The 14750-nt window shown below is 41.0% G+C and overlaps 1 protein-coding gene across 2 annotated transcripts in view; it reads left to right on the plus strand.

Moving 5' to 3' along the window:
- Window positions 1-14750, plus strand: part of ANO6 (anoctamin 6) — a 199499-nt gene that overhangs the window by 159445 nt on the left and 25304 nt on the right. For both annotated transcript variants that reach the window (XM_042946303.1, XM_042946305.1), the window contains 4 exons: window positions 4184-4409; window positions 5454-5623; window positions 5831-5928; window positions 12459-12589. In XM_042946303.1, the coding sequence (XP_042802237.1) occupies window positions 4184-4409; window positions 5454-5623; window positions 5831-5928; window positions 12459-12589 (625 nt within the window). The remainder of the gene's footprint in view (window positions 1-4183; window positions 4410-5453; window positions 5624-5830; window positions 5929-12458; window positions 12590-14750) is intronic.

A 14750-nucleotide genomic window follows, 5' to 3' on the forward strand; every position in this document is an offset into this window, starting at 1 on the left:
CACACATCCAGGCACCTTGGTGGCTCAGTCAGTTAAGCATCCTATTTTGGCTCAGGTCATGATCTCACGGTCCATGAGTTTGAGCCCCACATCAGGCACTGTGCCAACAGCCTGCTTCTGATTCTCTCCCTCTCTCTCTGCCTCTCTCCCACTTGGACTCGCTCTCTCTCTCTCAAATAAATAAATAAACGTTAAAAAAAAAAAAAACCTTTAAAGATTTCCACACATCAGAAGCGTCCTAAGCTTAAAACAACAGAAGAAATTTTTGTTAACCAATAGGGCAAAGGTTTACTACATTCAATACACAAAAAGTCCAGATCACTTGTAACACCAAAGATCTCAAGAGCCAAGGAGGCAGAGAACATGAATACCCTTTCACAAAAGAAAAAACACCCTGGCAACTGTCAAGCCTCAATCCTAATTGAATCAGTGCACACTAAAATGAGATACAGTGTTTCACCTATCAGGTGATAAGGCTCAGTGTTTGTGAGGATGAAGTGCAGTCATCAGCTGCTCTCATACCTAAGCTATGAAAATTTTAAGCTGCTTCTGGCCTTCTTAGCAGTATGACAGTAAGTATCAAGAGTCAAAAATATTCATGTGCTTTAATCCACAATTCAGCATGTAAAAATTTTTAATCAGGAACTCTTTCAAAATGGTAAAAGTTAGTAAAGATTAGTTACATACAGATTTATTACAAATATATAATATATATATTTATTTATATACATTATTATCCAGTAAAATCCTGGACTGCGAATAACTTGTTCTGCAAGTGTTCCACAAGATGAGCATACATTTCTAATTTTAACTTGATAAACGAGGGATATCTTGCATTATGAGTAGAACGTGATGCCAGACATCACATGATCACAACTGAGCCAATGGTTCTTGAAATTCGCTTTGATATGCAAGTGCTTTGAATTACAGGCACGTTTCTGGAACAAACTATGCTCTCAGACCAAGGTTTTACTGTGTATATATAAAATCTGAGCCAAAATACTCTACTTCTAATCCTTCATACAGTAGAATATAGTGCGGCCATAAGAAAGTATGTCCATGAAAATATTTGACGACATGTGAAAATGTTAGTTATGATAGGTTTAAGGAAAATAGATAAAATATTTTTTAATATGCAAACAGTGCATAGTTCTGAAGGAATTATGCCTGTATATAGTTAGTAGATACATTTTTCTGTTTTTTCCTTTATTTAAAAAAATTTTTTAATGTTTATTTTGAGATAGAATGAGTGTGTGGGAGGGGCAGAGAGAGAGAATCCCAAGCAGATTCCACACTGTCAGCACAGAGCCCAATGTGAGGCTCGAACTCACAAAACTGAGATCATGACCTGGGCCAACCAAGATCAAGAGTCCGGTGCTTAACCAACTGAGCCACCCAGGTGCCCCTATAGTTAGGAGTCTTTCAATTATAGGTGACAGAAAATCAATCTCCAGTTGGTATAAACAACAATGATGACAACAAAATGAACCAATAAATGGTTCCTGTAACTAAAAATCTCGGGTCTGAGGTATGACTTCCATTAAGGATAGATACTGCAGCCCAGATGACATCAAGGGCTGTGTTTTGTTCTGTCATTATTCTCTGTTCACTGGTCTCCTGGCTTGGTGGGTGTAGGCACTACCTTATAGTCTCAAAATGGCTGCAAGATTCCAGATCTCACATTCCATTCAAAACAAGAGAGGTCTCTGTTAGCAGCTTCCTTTATTGACAAGCAAGCTTCTTTTTCCCATGGACACTAGCAGATCTCTCCTCACATCTCACTGAATTTTATTAAGATATTTCTCAATCCTTGAATCATTTGCTGAGGCCAATAGGATGAGACACCTATTTGCCTCAAACCAATCAGGATCTACCTGTAAACCCTAGGGGAGGAGGGAGTCAATCCAGCCCAAGCCATAGGACTGAAAATGGAGGAGAGATTATTCTCTCAAAGCACAATCTGGGTCTGCTTGTAAATCTGGGAACAGATTCAGGGCGGCAGACACAACAGTGTCCAGTATAGAGTAATTTCAAATATTCCCTAATAAGCATATATTGAAGTTATAGCCGGAAAGATTCGTAAGGAACTTAAGAATGAAGATTCATAAGGACTTCCTTCTATGAAGAAATACTGAACCTGTCAAGTACCCTGAAGAAGTATGAAAACATGCCAAGTTTATAAAAGCTCTGAAAAGAATGAGAATTCATTTCATAAACCATGTAGGAAGCAGTGCCGTGTAGAGTTTAGTGTGACTCCAGAGTCTTGGAGTAACTCAGTTCTTTTCACTTATTAGTTGCTTAATTTGGGTCAAAGTCTTATTCTCTGTGTCTCTTTTTCTTTGTAAAAGATACAATACTACTTACCTCACAGGGCTGTTGAGGATTTTAAAAATATGTGCTGAGTTGAATAGTAAAATTAAAAATCTCAGCCGTTATAATTAATAATTTAAAAATTATTATGGAGATATTTTAATTTTTTTTAATTTTTTTTTTTTTTTTTTGAGAGAGAGAGAGAGAGAGAGAGAGAGGAAGAGAATCCCAAGCAGGCTCTGCACTGTCCGCACAGACCCCGATGCAGGGCTTAAACCCACGAACCGTGACATCATGACCTGTGCCAAAGTCAGGAGTCAGATGCTTAACCGACTGAGCCACCCAGGCACCCTTATGGAGATATATATTTTTTAAATATGTACCATTTAGGGGCACCTGAGTGGTTCCATTGGTTGAGCAGCCAATGTTAATTTCAACTCAGGTCATGATCCCAGGGTCATGGGATGGAGCCCCATGTCAGGCTCCGTGCTCAGAATGGAACCTGCTTGGCATTCTCTCCCTCCCTCCCTCCCTCCCTCCCTCCCTCTCTCTCTCTCTCTCTCTCTCTCTCTCTCTCTCTCTCTCTCTCAAAAAATAAAGTAAAATATATACACTTTAAATGGCCCGCATTTGTTGTTCTCAGAGAGGAAGACTGGATATACCTTCTCTAATACATTTTCTTCAGCCTTGGCGAATTTTCACATATACTCACACACATAAACATGTCATTCCTTTCACAAGCATTAAACCCTAACTGTAAGAAAGGAGATAATGAGCAAAATTATTGGGGGAAATATAATGCCTTCTGTGCAAACTTTAAAAGTAAGAAAAACATCTTGTTAACACTTCAGCCTCCATAACCACAGCTCACATGTAATATAGTACTTTTCGTTTGCCTGGGCTTCATGTTCTAAGTGTTTTTACCTGGAGTAATTCATTAAATCCTCACAACAGTCCTGTAAGTTAGTTCCCATTAGGATCCTTCATTACGTGGGCAAAGAAGTTGAAGTCCCAAAGGTTAAGTGATTTGCACGAGGTCCCACAACTAGAGGCATATCTGGGATTCGAATGCAGGAACCTGGTTCCAGGACCCTGCCTGTTAATCACTCCCTTTACTGCTCTCCACAGGTGAAAACCAGCCTCTCTGTGTTGCTGTAAACAACAGGGCAGGTTTTACTTGGCCCTGAAATTCACATTTTTTATAGCTTTTGTCTCTGGTAACAGTCTTCACAAGCAGTCAGACACATCGAGTACATGCTTTGGAGTAAGTCCAAGAAAGTAGATGTAGGGAAAACAGTTTAAACACGGAACCTTTAATGTGCATTACCCAGTGGCCGGAGAAAACGTGCCTAGGGAGGAAGTGACATCCTACCAACCATGTACAAACCGTGCTTCAGACCCCCTCACTGACACTGGTCTATGCAGTCAAAAACAACAGATGAGTGAAATGAATCTTGTGCAAAAGCAGGTAGGAATAACTGCCAGTTTCAGATCTTAAGATCCAAGGGGAGACGTGTGTGAAGCTTTCATCAGCAGATACCTATGGCCATTTCCACGTTTCCTCAGGGCACCTCTGCAGGCTCCCCGTCCTGTTCAGAATCTCACCTCCTGCAGGTGACCAAGACAACAGGTAGCACCTGCTGACCCTTGAACCAGGTGATCTGTTCTCTGCTGGAAGGAAACCTATCCCCTTCATGGATTACAACTGAGCAAAAACTTGAATGCATATCCTAAAGAATATCACTTTAGGATATCCCATCACTTCACACGTGCACCTTGTCCATTTGAGCATGGGGTTAATTTTTAAGTGTAAAAACACTATTAGTGAAGTAATAGTGCTATTAGTGAAGTGCTGTCTTTATTGTGCTTCCAGATCCTATTGATCATCGCCTCAGTTATTGGGATCATTGTCTACAGGCTCTCAGTGTTCATTGTATTTTCTGCAAAACTTCCCAAGAACTTTAATGGGACAGATCCAATCCAGAAGTACCTTACTCCACAGACGGCCACGTCTATCACTGCTTCCCTCATCAGCTTTATCATCATCATGATTTTGAACACCATATATGAAAAAGTAGCAATCATGATTACTAATTTTGGTAAGGTCCTATTATAGTTTAGGTCATTTCTAAGACATTTTTGGAACCGGGTGAGAAATAGAGACTGTCTCTTTTAGGCATTTCAATTTCCATATGTTACAAATTTTAGAAAATTTCAAGTGTAAACATATTTTATCTAACCTGTGTGGGAAATGAATTATCTACAGCTTTGCATTAGTAAAAGGGACAAAGCAAAGACAATCATTATAATGTCCAAGCTCTGTGTAAACAGATCAGTGCTGAATAATATTTTCAATTACATTAGATCACGTACCCTATTGTTGAAAGTAAATAGTCTCTTTATTACAAATAAGTGGAATAGGGTCATGGTTCCAGTGGCAAATATGCTCCTTTTTTGCTGAGAGGACAAGTAATCACAGTGTTGTGTGGCTTCCCCCCATGCTGTTCATATTAATATAGCTCTGTTCTCATCAGCTCCAGCTTTTGTAATAAATGTTTCTCTCTCTCTCTGGCTTGTATCCCAGGCAGCTGCTTCCTGGCCAGAGTTAAGCGCTCCCCACATGCTGCATATGCCTGGGTCATTCTCCGAATGGTCTGCTCAGTGGTCATCTTCTGAAAATGATCAGACTGATTTAAATTCTCAACCCGGAGGATGACCTGCTTCCTCTTCCCCAAATTCTCGTAACAAGTTCCCCCTTGTTTTGTTTGTTGTTTCAACAGTCCTACCTTATTGCAATTCAGGAAGACAAGAATATCATTTAGAAGGCTGTTCAAAAATAATTTTTTGTCCACTCAGACCTGAGAGAGAACAGCCTTTGCCCATTTGAAAACATTGGGCTTGTAAATTTTAAGGAACCCTTGAAGATTTTTGCCATGTGGGATATTGCATTCTTGGGGGAGGGGGCAGACTCTTGTAACAATGTGTGAACTTAACACAGCAGCTATATTAAGGAATTTAGAACAGCTTAAATGAAAACAGTGTGAATTGTATTTTTTTTAACATGTTAACTCATGTATCAGTGTCTTCGATTAGGGTCTCAAAGCTGTTCACAATTCTAAAATCTTGCCTTTATTTAACTACAGAACTCCCAAGGACCCAGACTGATTATGAGAACAGCCTGACCATGAAGATGTTCTTATTCCAGTTTGTCAACTACTATTCTTCATGTTTCTACATCGCATTCTTTAAGGGCAAATTTGTAGGTTATCCAGGAGACCCAGTCTATTGGCTGGGAAAATACAGAAATGAAGAGGTATGAGTATAGAACTGCAATCTCTTGACCGTTTAAGCTGCTTTGTGTTTTCTCCCAGTTGCCCAGTGAAGAGTTTCTTCACCGTATGTTCTTCAGATTCTTTTTGCCTCAGCAGAATAAATATCAGAAAAAAATAAAATTAATCCTTCTCAATTTCACGTTAGACCCATCTAAAATTTAAATGAGATTTTCTTTTTAATATTCCAGTGTGACCCAGGTGGCTGTCTCCTTGAACTGACGACACAGCTGACAATAATCATGGGAGGAAAAGCAATCTGGAATAACATACAAGAGGTGTTACTTCCGTGAGTATTAAGTCGTGTAATCTTGGGGATATGATAAGGGATGGGAGAGCCCACCCATCCAAATCATTTGCCTATGTGTTCACACAGCTGGATGCCTACCTCTAAAATGGAGTAAACTCTATTTAGTAAAAGTCTCCAGACAAGATGGTCCAACCAACGGTGTGAACGTATCCAGTTTTTAATAATTATGTTTTTAAAAAACCTACTTCTCTCTGTTTAACTTAAATCTCCATCTGCTACACTTTATGCGTATTAGCCCATTGTTGGTAGCTGACTGATCCCAGTCCATGGAGAGTTGGCCTTTTTGACTATGAACTATTTCCCCTCACTTCTCAGGACTTTCTCCTCCCTTTATAGGATGGTTTAAAAATCAACAGTTGTGATTTGTTGAGTTCCTAGTGTATGCCAGCCACTTGTATTAAGTGCTTTGTAGATCTCTCTCATTTAATTTTTCAAACAATTCTTATTTTTATCTCCCTTATGCAAATGAAGATTCTTTGGCTTAAAGAGGTTAAATGATTTATCCACATTTGCCTTATCCATAAGAGGCTACTGTGGGATTCAAATCCAAGATCCTAGGACTCCCAAATCCATGTGCTTTCAAGAAGAGCTGTTCTCTTGTGGTCCTAAGGCACCAGGATTACATAATGTTTTAAGAGATAATCATCTAAAATGATAACCACAAATGTTTTGACTTACCGTTCTTTCCCTAAGAAATGAGAACAACAGATGTTGGTGTAGGTCACACTGTCCTTTTCAATTTTCACTGAAGCCCTATCCTGTATCAAAGCGAATAGTCCAGGGCCATCTCAATTTCTGCACATTTTCAGGGGGCTTATTATATTCATCTTTTATTGCTGCTGAACAGATTGCCACCAACTTAATGGTAATAGGACAATGAAAAAAAACCACAAAACAACACAGATTTAATATCTCACAGTTCTAGAAGTCACGAGTCTGACAGGGGTTTCAGTGGGCTAAAGTCAAGGTATTACCAGGGATGTGTTCCTTTCACAAGCCTCTAGGATGGATCTGTTTCTTTGCCTTTTCCAGCTTCTAGGTGTTGTCCACATTCCTTGGCTTAGGGCTTCTTTTCTCATCTCAAAGCCAGAAATATTGCGTGTCTCTGACTCTTCTGTAATCCCATCCCCCTCCCTCTCTCTTCCACCTTTATTGGCCATGGTGATTACATTGGGTCCACCTGCATGATCCAGGAAACTATAAAAGTCCACTCATTTGCAACCTTAATTCCTCCTTGCCATGTGACTTTAACATATCCATATGTTGTGGGGAGTAGGACGTGGACATTTGGGGAGGGGGGTACATTTTTCTGCATATCACACTTAACCTTTTCAAGATAATTTCTGATTCTGAGTTTCTGTGCTCACAAAACTTTTCATCTCCTTTCTGTGTCGCCTTCCACATCTGTACTTTTTGCTCATGCCAACCCAAAGGCAGAGTGTGGTCCCTCTCCTCAGTGTCCTCTAAAACCACTCACACAAGCAGTCTTTACTAACATTTGGGACACGGAGGCAGAAAAACAACTTTATTTTGAAATAAAAAACCTCCATCTTTTAAAAGTCTTTCACCTCACTATATAACGATTTTGTGTGTGTGTGTGTGTGTGTGTGTGTGTGTGTGTGTGTGAGAGAGAGAGAGAGAGAGAGAGAGAGAGAGAGAATGAAAGCGAGCACACGAGTAGGGGAGGGGCAGAGGGAGAGAGAGAATCCCAAGCAGGCTCCGTGCTGAGCATTGAGCCCGACTCGGGGCTTGATCCCATAACCGTGATGAGATCATGACTGGAGCTGAAGTCAAGGGTCAGCCGCTCAACCGCTCAACCAACCAAGCCACCCAGGCGCCCCAGGCTTTGTAGGCTTCAGGCTCTGCTGCCTGTCTTTCCCCCACCACAGACAACTTCCCTCTCTTTCTTTCTCTTCCCTCCCCTAACTTCTCCTCTCTGTTCCCCATTACCAAGTTCCTGTTCTTTCTCTTTGCAGAACCGTTAACCTCTTTTTTTCTTTTCTTTCTGTATTTGTAGAGCAGGAACCTTTAGGTATCAATGTGTCCTTCTAGATTTCTTCACCAGGCTCATCCTCCACCTTCAATGTAAAGTATCAGGGTCTGTCTTTAAACAGACACCCCCCTTTCCCACCCTAGCTCTCCCTTCTCCCCTCTCCCCCCTCATAAAAAAAGGGATTCTGTTCTTAGCTATAAAATTACTATTTTGGAGCCTTACAACTCAGTAAACAACCTTACCTTCACCGAGTTCATATTCAGATTTTTCCAAATGAGTAAAAGTAGGCCATGCACAAATATTGGGTTTATATATGAGAATAAATATATCAAATAGAGGAAAGGCTTAACTCAGATTATTAAAAAGCATTTTTCTGAAGGAAGTAGGCTAATTATTTAACACTAAATTTTGGTGACTAATTGGTTGTCAGTGAGCTATTTTCTGATTTCAAAACCATAGTGGGTGGGTGGCAGCGGGGGTTGGGGGGGGAGTAGATTTCTTAAACTGGTACTAAGAAATTGGTATGAAATGAAACTTATTCACATGAAATATTTAAAAATAAAGGATGTATTATGTATCCGTGGTCTGTTTATACCTGCACTTCAAGTGCGACTACTGTCGCACATTATCGCGACCTGAACTTTTCATTTGGATATTTCTACTCCTGGCCTAAAATACTTAAGGGCAGTGTGTTTTGAGTTATCTTTCCCTTGTCTGAAAACTGGCAATGCTAGATGTTAGCACTTGAGAGAGCAACAGGGGCTCTTCTCATCTCTGCTTCTTTGCGTCTGGCTGCCAGCTTCCTTCTTTCTTTCTTCACACAAAGTGAAAGATCTATCAGTTATCCCTGCTACCCACAACTACCCTCACCCCCAAAATACACAGGGATGGAGAGAAAAGCCTTGTAAGTCGGTGACTGTTTTCACACTGTTAAAATATGTCAAAACGAACACAGTGAAATGAATGTCACCACAAACTTAACCTTCTTCCACCCCCACACCACCTGAGGTCCTTGGCAAGGACCCTTGGAGCAAACGGAGCAGCACATCTGGCACTGTGACCCAGCTTCCTTTTGGGGTCCCACTAGCACCTAAATCGGTAGCTCGTATTTAGTGGGCGTGCTCTAGTGTGAATGAGTGACTCTCATCCTTCAGATACAGCACATCAGCAAAGTAACAGAGTTGTTTGTTTGTACCCAGAAAGCAAGCTCAGAGCCCTTTGGCCTTCCCAGCCTCACTTAGTATTTTGATATTTGAGGCATTCCTGGGAATTCTGTTCCGTATTTGACAAAAGGCTGACACAATCCCTGCATTAAGCCATTCACTCTGGAGAAATTTATATGCTAAAATGTTAAGTAAAATAATTAAATATCCAGAATGCCAGTAGCACTGTTCTTTGGCATTTAGATGATGGAGGGCTGTAATTTTTATCCTTTATATGTTTTCTGTATTTTCTACAATGGGTATGCACTACTTAAAGCAGGAAAGTGAGCTATTACAAGGGAAACTATCCCTTCTCAAGATCTGATTTGGCTAGAGGATGAACCAGAGATACACTGAGAGAACCCTAGATACAGTTATCCCTCACTATCCATACTCACTCTTTACATTCAGGAACAGTAAAATAGATTCAGATAGTGAAGGATGCTTATAATCAAAATTAGCAAATGGAAATACTGTAGAATATTCTACACAGAAATTGTGATTATCTGTAGTATGTGGATTAAATATGATAAAGATACAAAGAGAAAATGAGGTGTAAAGTGCTTTATACCATGCTTTACACATAATAAGGACTTATGGAAGGGTAACCTTTTGCAATGCTGTTATTGCTAATGTGCATGGTAAATTCCTAAGAAAATTGTGTTGTAAACCCTGCTAGCAGAAGAAAGATCCTACCCGTGTCTGGCGTCTGTATTTTTAAAAAGCTCTCTAAGTGATTCTCGTGTGCAGTCAAGATTGAGATCTCTGCACTAGAATCCATTATAACCCACTAGAAAACCCAAAAGACCACCAACAGTGATGGATGGATGACAGCCCAAGATTTCCTACTACAGATGAGTGGTTCAACTCAGGAAGACTGAACAAAAGGCTCAGAGCCTGGAGCTCAGAAAAGAAAGCTAGTCAGAAAGACTTCTAATATGACCTATTACAGGTGGAGGAAGGCAGTATCTTGAGAGAGGGAAGTACCAGCCGAGCCGGTCATGGGAGTGGTTGCCGGGACAGAGGTTCCATCCTCAGTCCAAATTGTAATGGATTTGGGGCCCTGATAGCAAAAGACCTGCTTCTCTGGGGCTTGGAGACAGTTCAGTCAAGAGGCTGAGGCTGGAAGTATGAAGCAGAGCCAAAAACAAAACAGTAGAAACCAGGAATCTCGTTGGATGTCCTGAAGGGTGATGGATGTGTCGTCGTTGATGCCACCTGGCTCACAAGGGTTCTGTCATGTGTAAAACCGCAGGTTCCCAGGCCATGCTTTAGACTTGACTGATGCCAGAGCTTTGGGTTGGGATACAGGAAATAGCACCAGCAACAAGCATTCTGGGCCATTCGAAGTGCTGACGTGAGATCCACCGATCCAAGCATTTTCGTCCCCTAGTCAGAATCCTAAGTAGCTTAGGCTGTATTTACAGTCGTCCTAGCCTCAGCCAGTTAGCCTGTACTGGACAAAAGAAAATCCCGTGAAGGGGGTTTTGGTGTGTTAGGAAATGTGCTAAATATTGTACCTGTTCTGAATTAGTTAATCCTGACAGAATTTTATCCTGACAGGGTTTTATCACCCATTTTATTTGAACTTGACTGAAGTTAAATAGTAAGCATTGAAGTGTAGATTCACATTCAGGGGTGTCTGAGACCATGTCCCCTCCACTTTCCACAGCCGCCTGCTGTGTCCGTCATGTCATAGAAGAGAAAGAAATGGGAAAAGATTGTGAAACCAGGGGCACCGTCTGTTGTAGAGAAATCTCCCCTTTGTAAACCTCGGGGAGTGGTCAGTGAAGTTGACACAGACCAGCCAGCAGTGGGAAACCTAATAGTATAATGAGCTATTTGTAACGCGTATCTCCGCGGGGGGCATGGGGAGTGCACAGCCACACAGGTGTGCGTGCAACACACACAGTTGTCTTTACAGTAGCGTGAGGCCTTCTCATTTCCTGAATTTGAAATCTGTACAAGTATATTGTTTAATCAGCCAAAGCTTGGCCCAGACATTTGTATTTGACGTTCTTTGCTGCTGTTGTGCCTCTTCTGGTGAACTCCACGAGTAGACCACAAGCCAGCTGTTGCCTTAGGGGACAACGGTTCTTCAGGCTACAGGTGCACACCTCATTTCACTGCCAGACTTCAATTTATTTTCAGGAAAAAGAGCCATAGAAAAGGGGGAAACATTTATTTGGAGGCTTTGAGAAAGAAAATAACATATAAGACAAGAGACGACTCTGTGGGGCCAGTGTCTGATAGAGCAGAGCACTAGGCTGTGTTTTCAGCCAGCTATGCACTGTGACTTTGAGGAGGCATTTTGCTTTTCTGGTCCTTGATTTGTTCAGCTTAACTAGGGTCTTGGACCTGTTTCATCTAAAATGAAAATACATCACTTTTCTCTCAGAGCCCTTCAATGGCTCCCTGTTTCCCCCAGAGTAGAAAATGCCCAGATCTCCACAGTGGTCTCTTAGGCTCCCCACTCCTCAAAACTTCCAGCCTGGTTTCCTGCTAGGCCTGGACCACACCAGGCTCCATGCTGTCTGTCAGATGTAGGAGGCCTGTTCCTGCCTCTGGGTCCTGTAGTTGCTGTTTTCTCTGCCTCTTCATATTTTTATTCAAATGTCACTCTTGGTGAGAGCCCTTCCCTGCCACCGCCCCACTCCCCTACCACAAATGCCAACACTCCACTCCTTACTCTGCTTCGATCTTCTCCAGGGCACTGTTACCAGCTCGCATACCATGTCTGTCTTCATTTTATTTTCTCTGGTGACTTCATTCTGGAAAGACCATTGTGGATAATGGTAGGGAAATGGGGGAAAAAATAAAGTTGATCAAATGAAAGTCTTTTTAAAAACTAACTGTCCTTGGGGCACCTGGGTGGCTCAGTCATTTGAGCATCCAACTTCAGCTCAGGTCATGATCTCATGGCTCCAGAGTTCAAGCCCCACATCAGGCCCTGGTGTCAGTTCAGAGCCTGCTTCAGATCCTCTGTCTCCCTCGTGCCCCACTCGTGTACAGACATGCGCGCGCTCGCTCTCTCTCTCTCTCTCTCTCTCTCTCTCAAAAATAAAATAAAAACATTTAAAAAATCAACTGTCCACGTGGAAAGGAGCTGGGAGAAAAAAATAATAGCAGTTATGATCTTAAAACTCAGTACATAGTGCTGCTTTTCAAAATACTTTCAGGTAAAGAAGAAGGAACAAAAAGAAATTTAGCATGAAACCAAGAAATTAATTTCTTGGGAGGATTATGTGTTTAGCTTGAGATATCTGCAAAGTAATTGGATAATATTCTAATTGATAGTTTGATCTTTTTGGCAGCTGGGTCAAGAACCTGATTGGACGATGCCGCACAGTTTCCAGAGCAGAAAAGATAGCCCCGCGATGGGAACAAGACTACCACCTGCAGCCCATGGGCAAACTGGGATTGTTTTATGAATATCTTGAAATGAGTAAGTCCTTACTGAAGTTTTAGTTGATGTAAAAATTAGATTGGAGCATGTTTTGGATCCCACATAATTACCTGGCATATTGAAATGAAGAGAAGCATGTTTTTCTCCACTAGATCAAAGTACACAATCAGGCTTTCAGATAAGGTGACTGTGTGGATGCTTGTCAATATGTATGTTGTACAAAGCTAAAGATTTATTACGAAGCAGTGGACTGGAATATTCGTTGAGATACCTCCTCACCATCCTCAGAGCACTCTAACCATGTTGTCTGAGAATGAACTCAGAACTATTATTAGAGGTGATTCAGCTTGTGCTGGAGTCCACGCAGGCACAGCTGTTGGCCGATACACTTCTGAATGAGTCATTGAAGCAAGCCTGGACAGAGAGCCTGTAGGCATATGCTGTTTCGTGGCAGGCAGGATCACAGGGTTCCCCTCTGACACCTCCCACCTGCCTGTAACAGCATCTCTATTTCTTCTGGCCCACGGTTTCTGCCTGGTTCTTTGACCTCATGGATAATCACTGGCTTGAATTCAGAACCATTTTGCTGGTTTGGGATTAAGAAGTTAGCACAGGTCCCCTCCTTCTTGAATGCTTTGTCCACTTGTGCAGTATTTGCTTGGGCTCTGTTTCTGTTCATTGGACTTGACCCTGAGCTCTTAGGTGCCTTTAAGTGGACACATCTCAAAACAGATTTCCAGAGGAAACACCATCTTTTCTATTATGCATAACACACTTATATCTTATTAGGAGGCTAACGATTTATGTGTTTTAGATCTGTGCCCTTTCAGCTAACCATTGCACTGAACTATAATTTTTTTCAGCTTAGGGGATTAGGAAAGGAGGCAGAACATTTTGGTTGACAGGCTGTGCATTTATGCAGAGGGGTTTGTGTGTTTGCAAAGATACCCCTTTGCAGTTCCTGTTTACAAGTCTGCAGATAGAGGATGGTTTTTATTAAATCACATTCTATATATAAAATAATCGCTTTTAAAAATATACATGAAACATGGAAACACATCTGCTTCTTTCAGTGAGTGAAAGGTTCATCTTGTAGCACCTTCAGTCAACAATACTTTGCAGCCTGGAGTTTGATTTAAATTTCATTTTTGCTTTTGTTAGGTTTCGGGACCAGGTTCGTTTAAGGGTGTAGCTTCAGTACATAACGTAGAAGCTCTATTTATTTATTTATTCTGTTAATTTTCAAAAGAACTGTAAGAAAATTACCTCTGATTCCAAAATGAGTCATAATTGTAAATATTTCTTATTGGAGCTATTATCAGCATTAATAACAACAACATTCTGGGGCAGAATATCATTTGTTATTTTAGCACTGAAAACATACCTTGAAAAAATAGAGTTATTTTTCTGTAGTTGATTAGTCAAATAAAGAGCATTGTGAGAAAAAGTTATAGGAAAAGGTTGTGCTTTGGGGAGAAATTGGTATGACTTTTAGAGTTTCATAGTCTCATTAAAATAGTTACCAACAAAATAATTCGGCTTCATCCCACCCTACAAGAAAGGATAGAATAACGACTATTACAGAGATATTTTTTAGATTTATTAAATTGTTTTCCTATTATCTAAATAATACCTAATGAATTAGAAAAATTAATTTTTGAAAGCAGTCTGTTCCATATTCAATACCAGAGTGAAACTATTTTTTGTTATTTTACTTTGTGAGAGAGAGAATTTCCAAGTGCCTCTTGAATTATTTTTGTTCCTCTAAAATAAATATAGAGTGCCTTTGTCGATAGCCTCATTATAGTTTCCTCCTGCTTCTTCCCATATTCATTAATGACACCACCATCTACCTTCTTAATTATGCCTCCTAGCTGCTGAAGCCAAACATCTTCTGGCAAATGAGCCTGGAGCCTTGTATCCAACCACCAGCTCTAGTCCCCTCTGCCCAGTGGAGGGGACTAGATCTCCCTTCTGCCTGAAACACCATTCTCTTCTCTACTTGAAGAACTCCTGCCAAGCCTCAGTAGTAACCCTCAGCTTTTCACACAGATTTGCCGCTCTTTTCTGTAGGCATTAATAGTACTTGATTCCTGCCTTGATGGCATCTGGTTGTGGGTATACCTGTCCCCTGGCTAACTAATCCTGTTCGAGGTAGCTACAAAGCCTTTGCATCTCTCAGTCTTCAGCTGGAGCACCA

The sequence above is a fragment of the Panthera leo genome, chromosome B4, assembly GCF_018350215.1.
Source record: "Panthera leo isolate Ple1 chromosome B4, P.leo_Ple1_pat1.1, whole genome shotgun sequence".
In the NCBI taxonomy this organism is placed as follows: Eukaryota; Metazoa; Chordata; class Mammalia; order Carnivora; family Felidae; genus Panthera; species Panthera leo.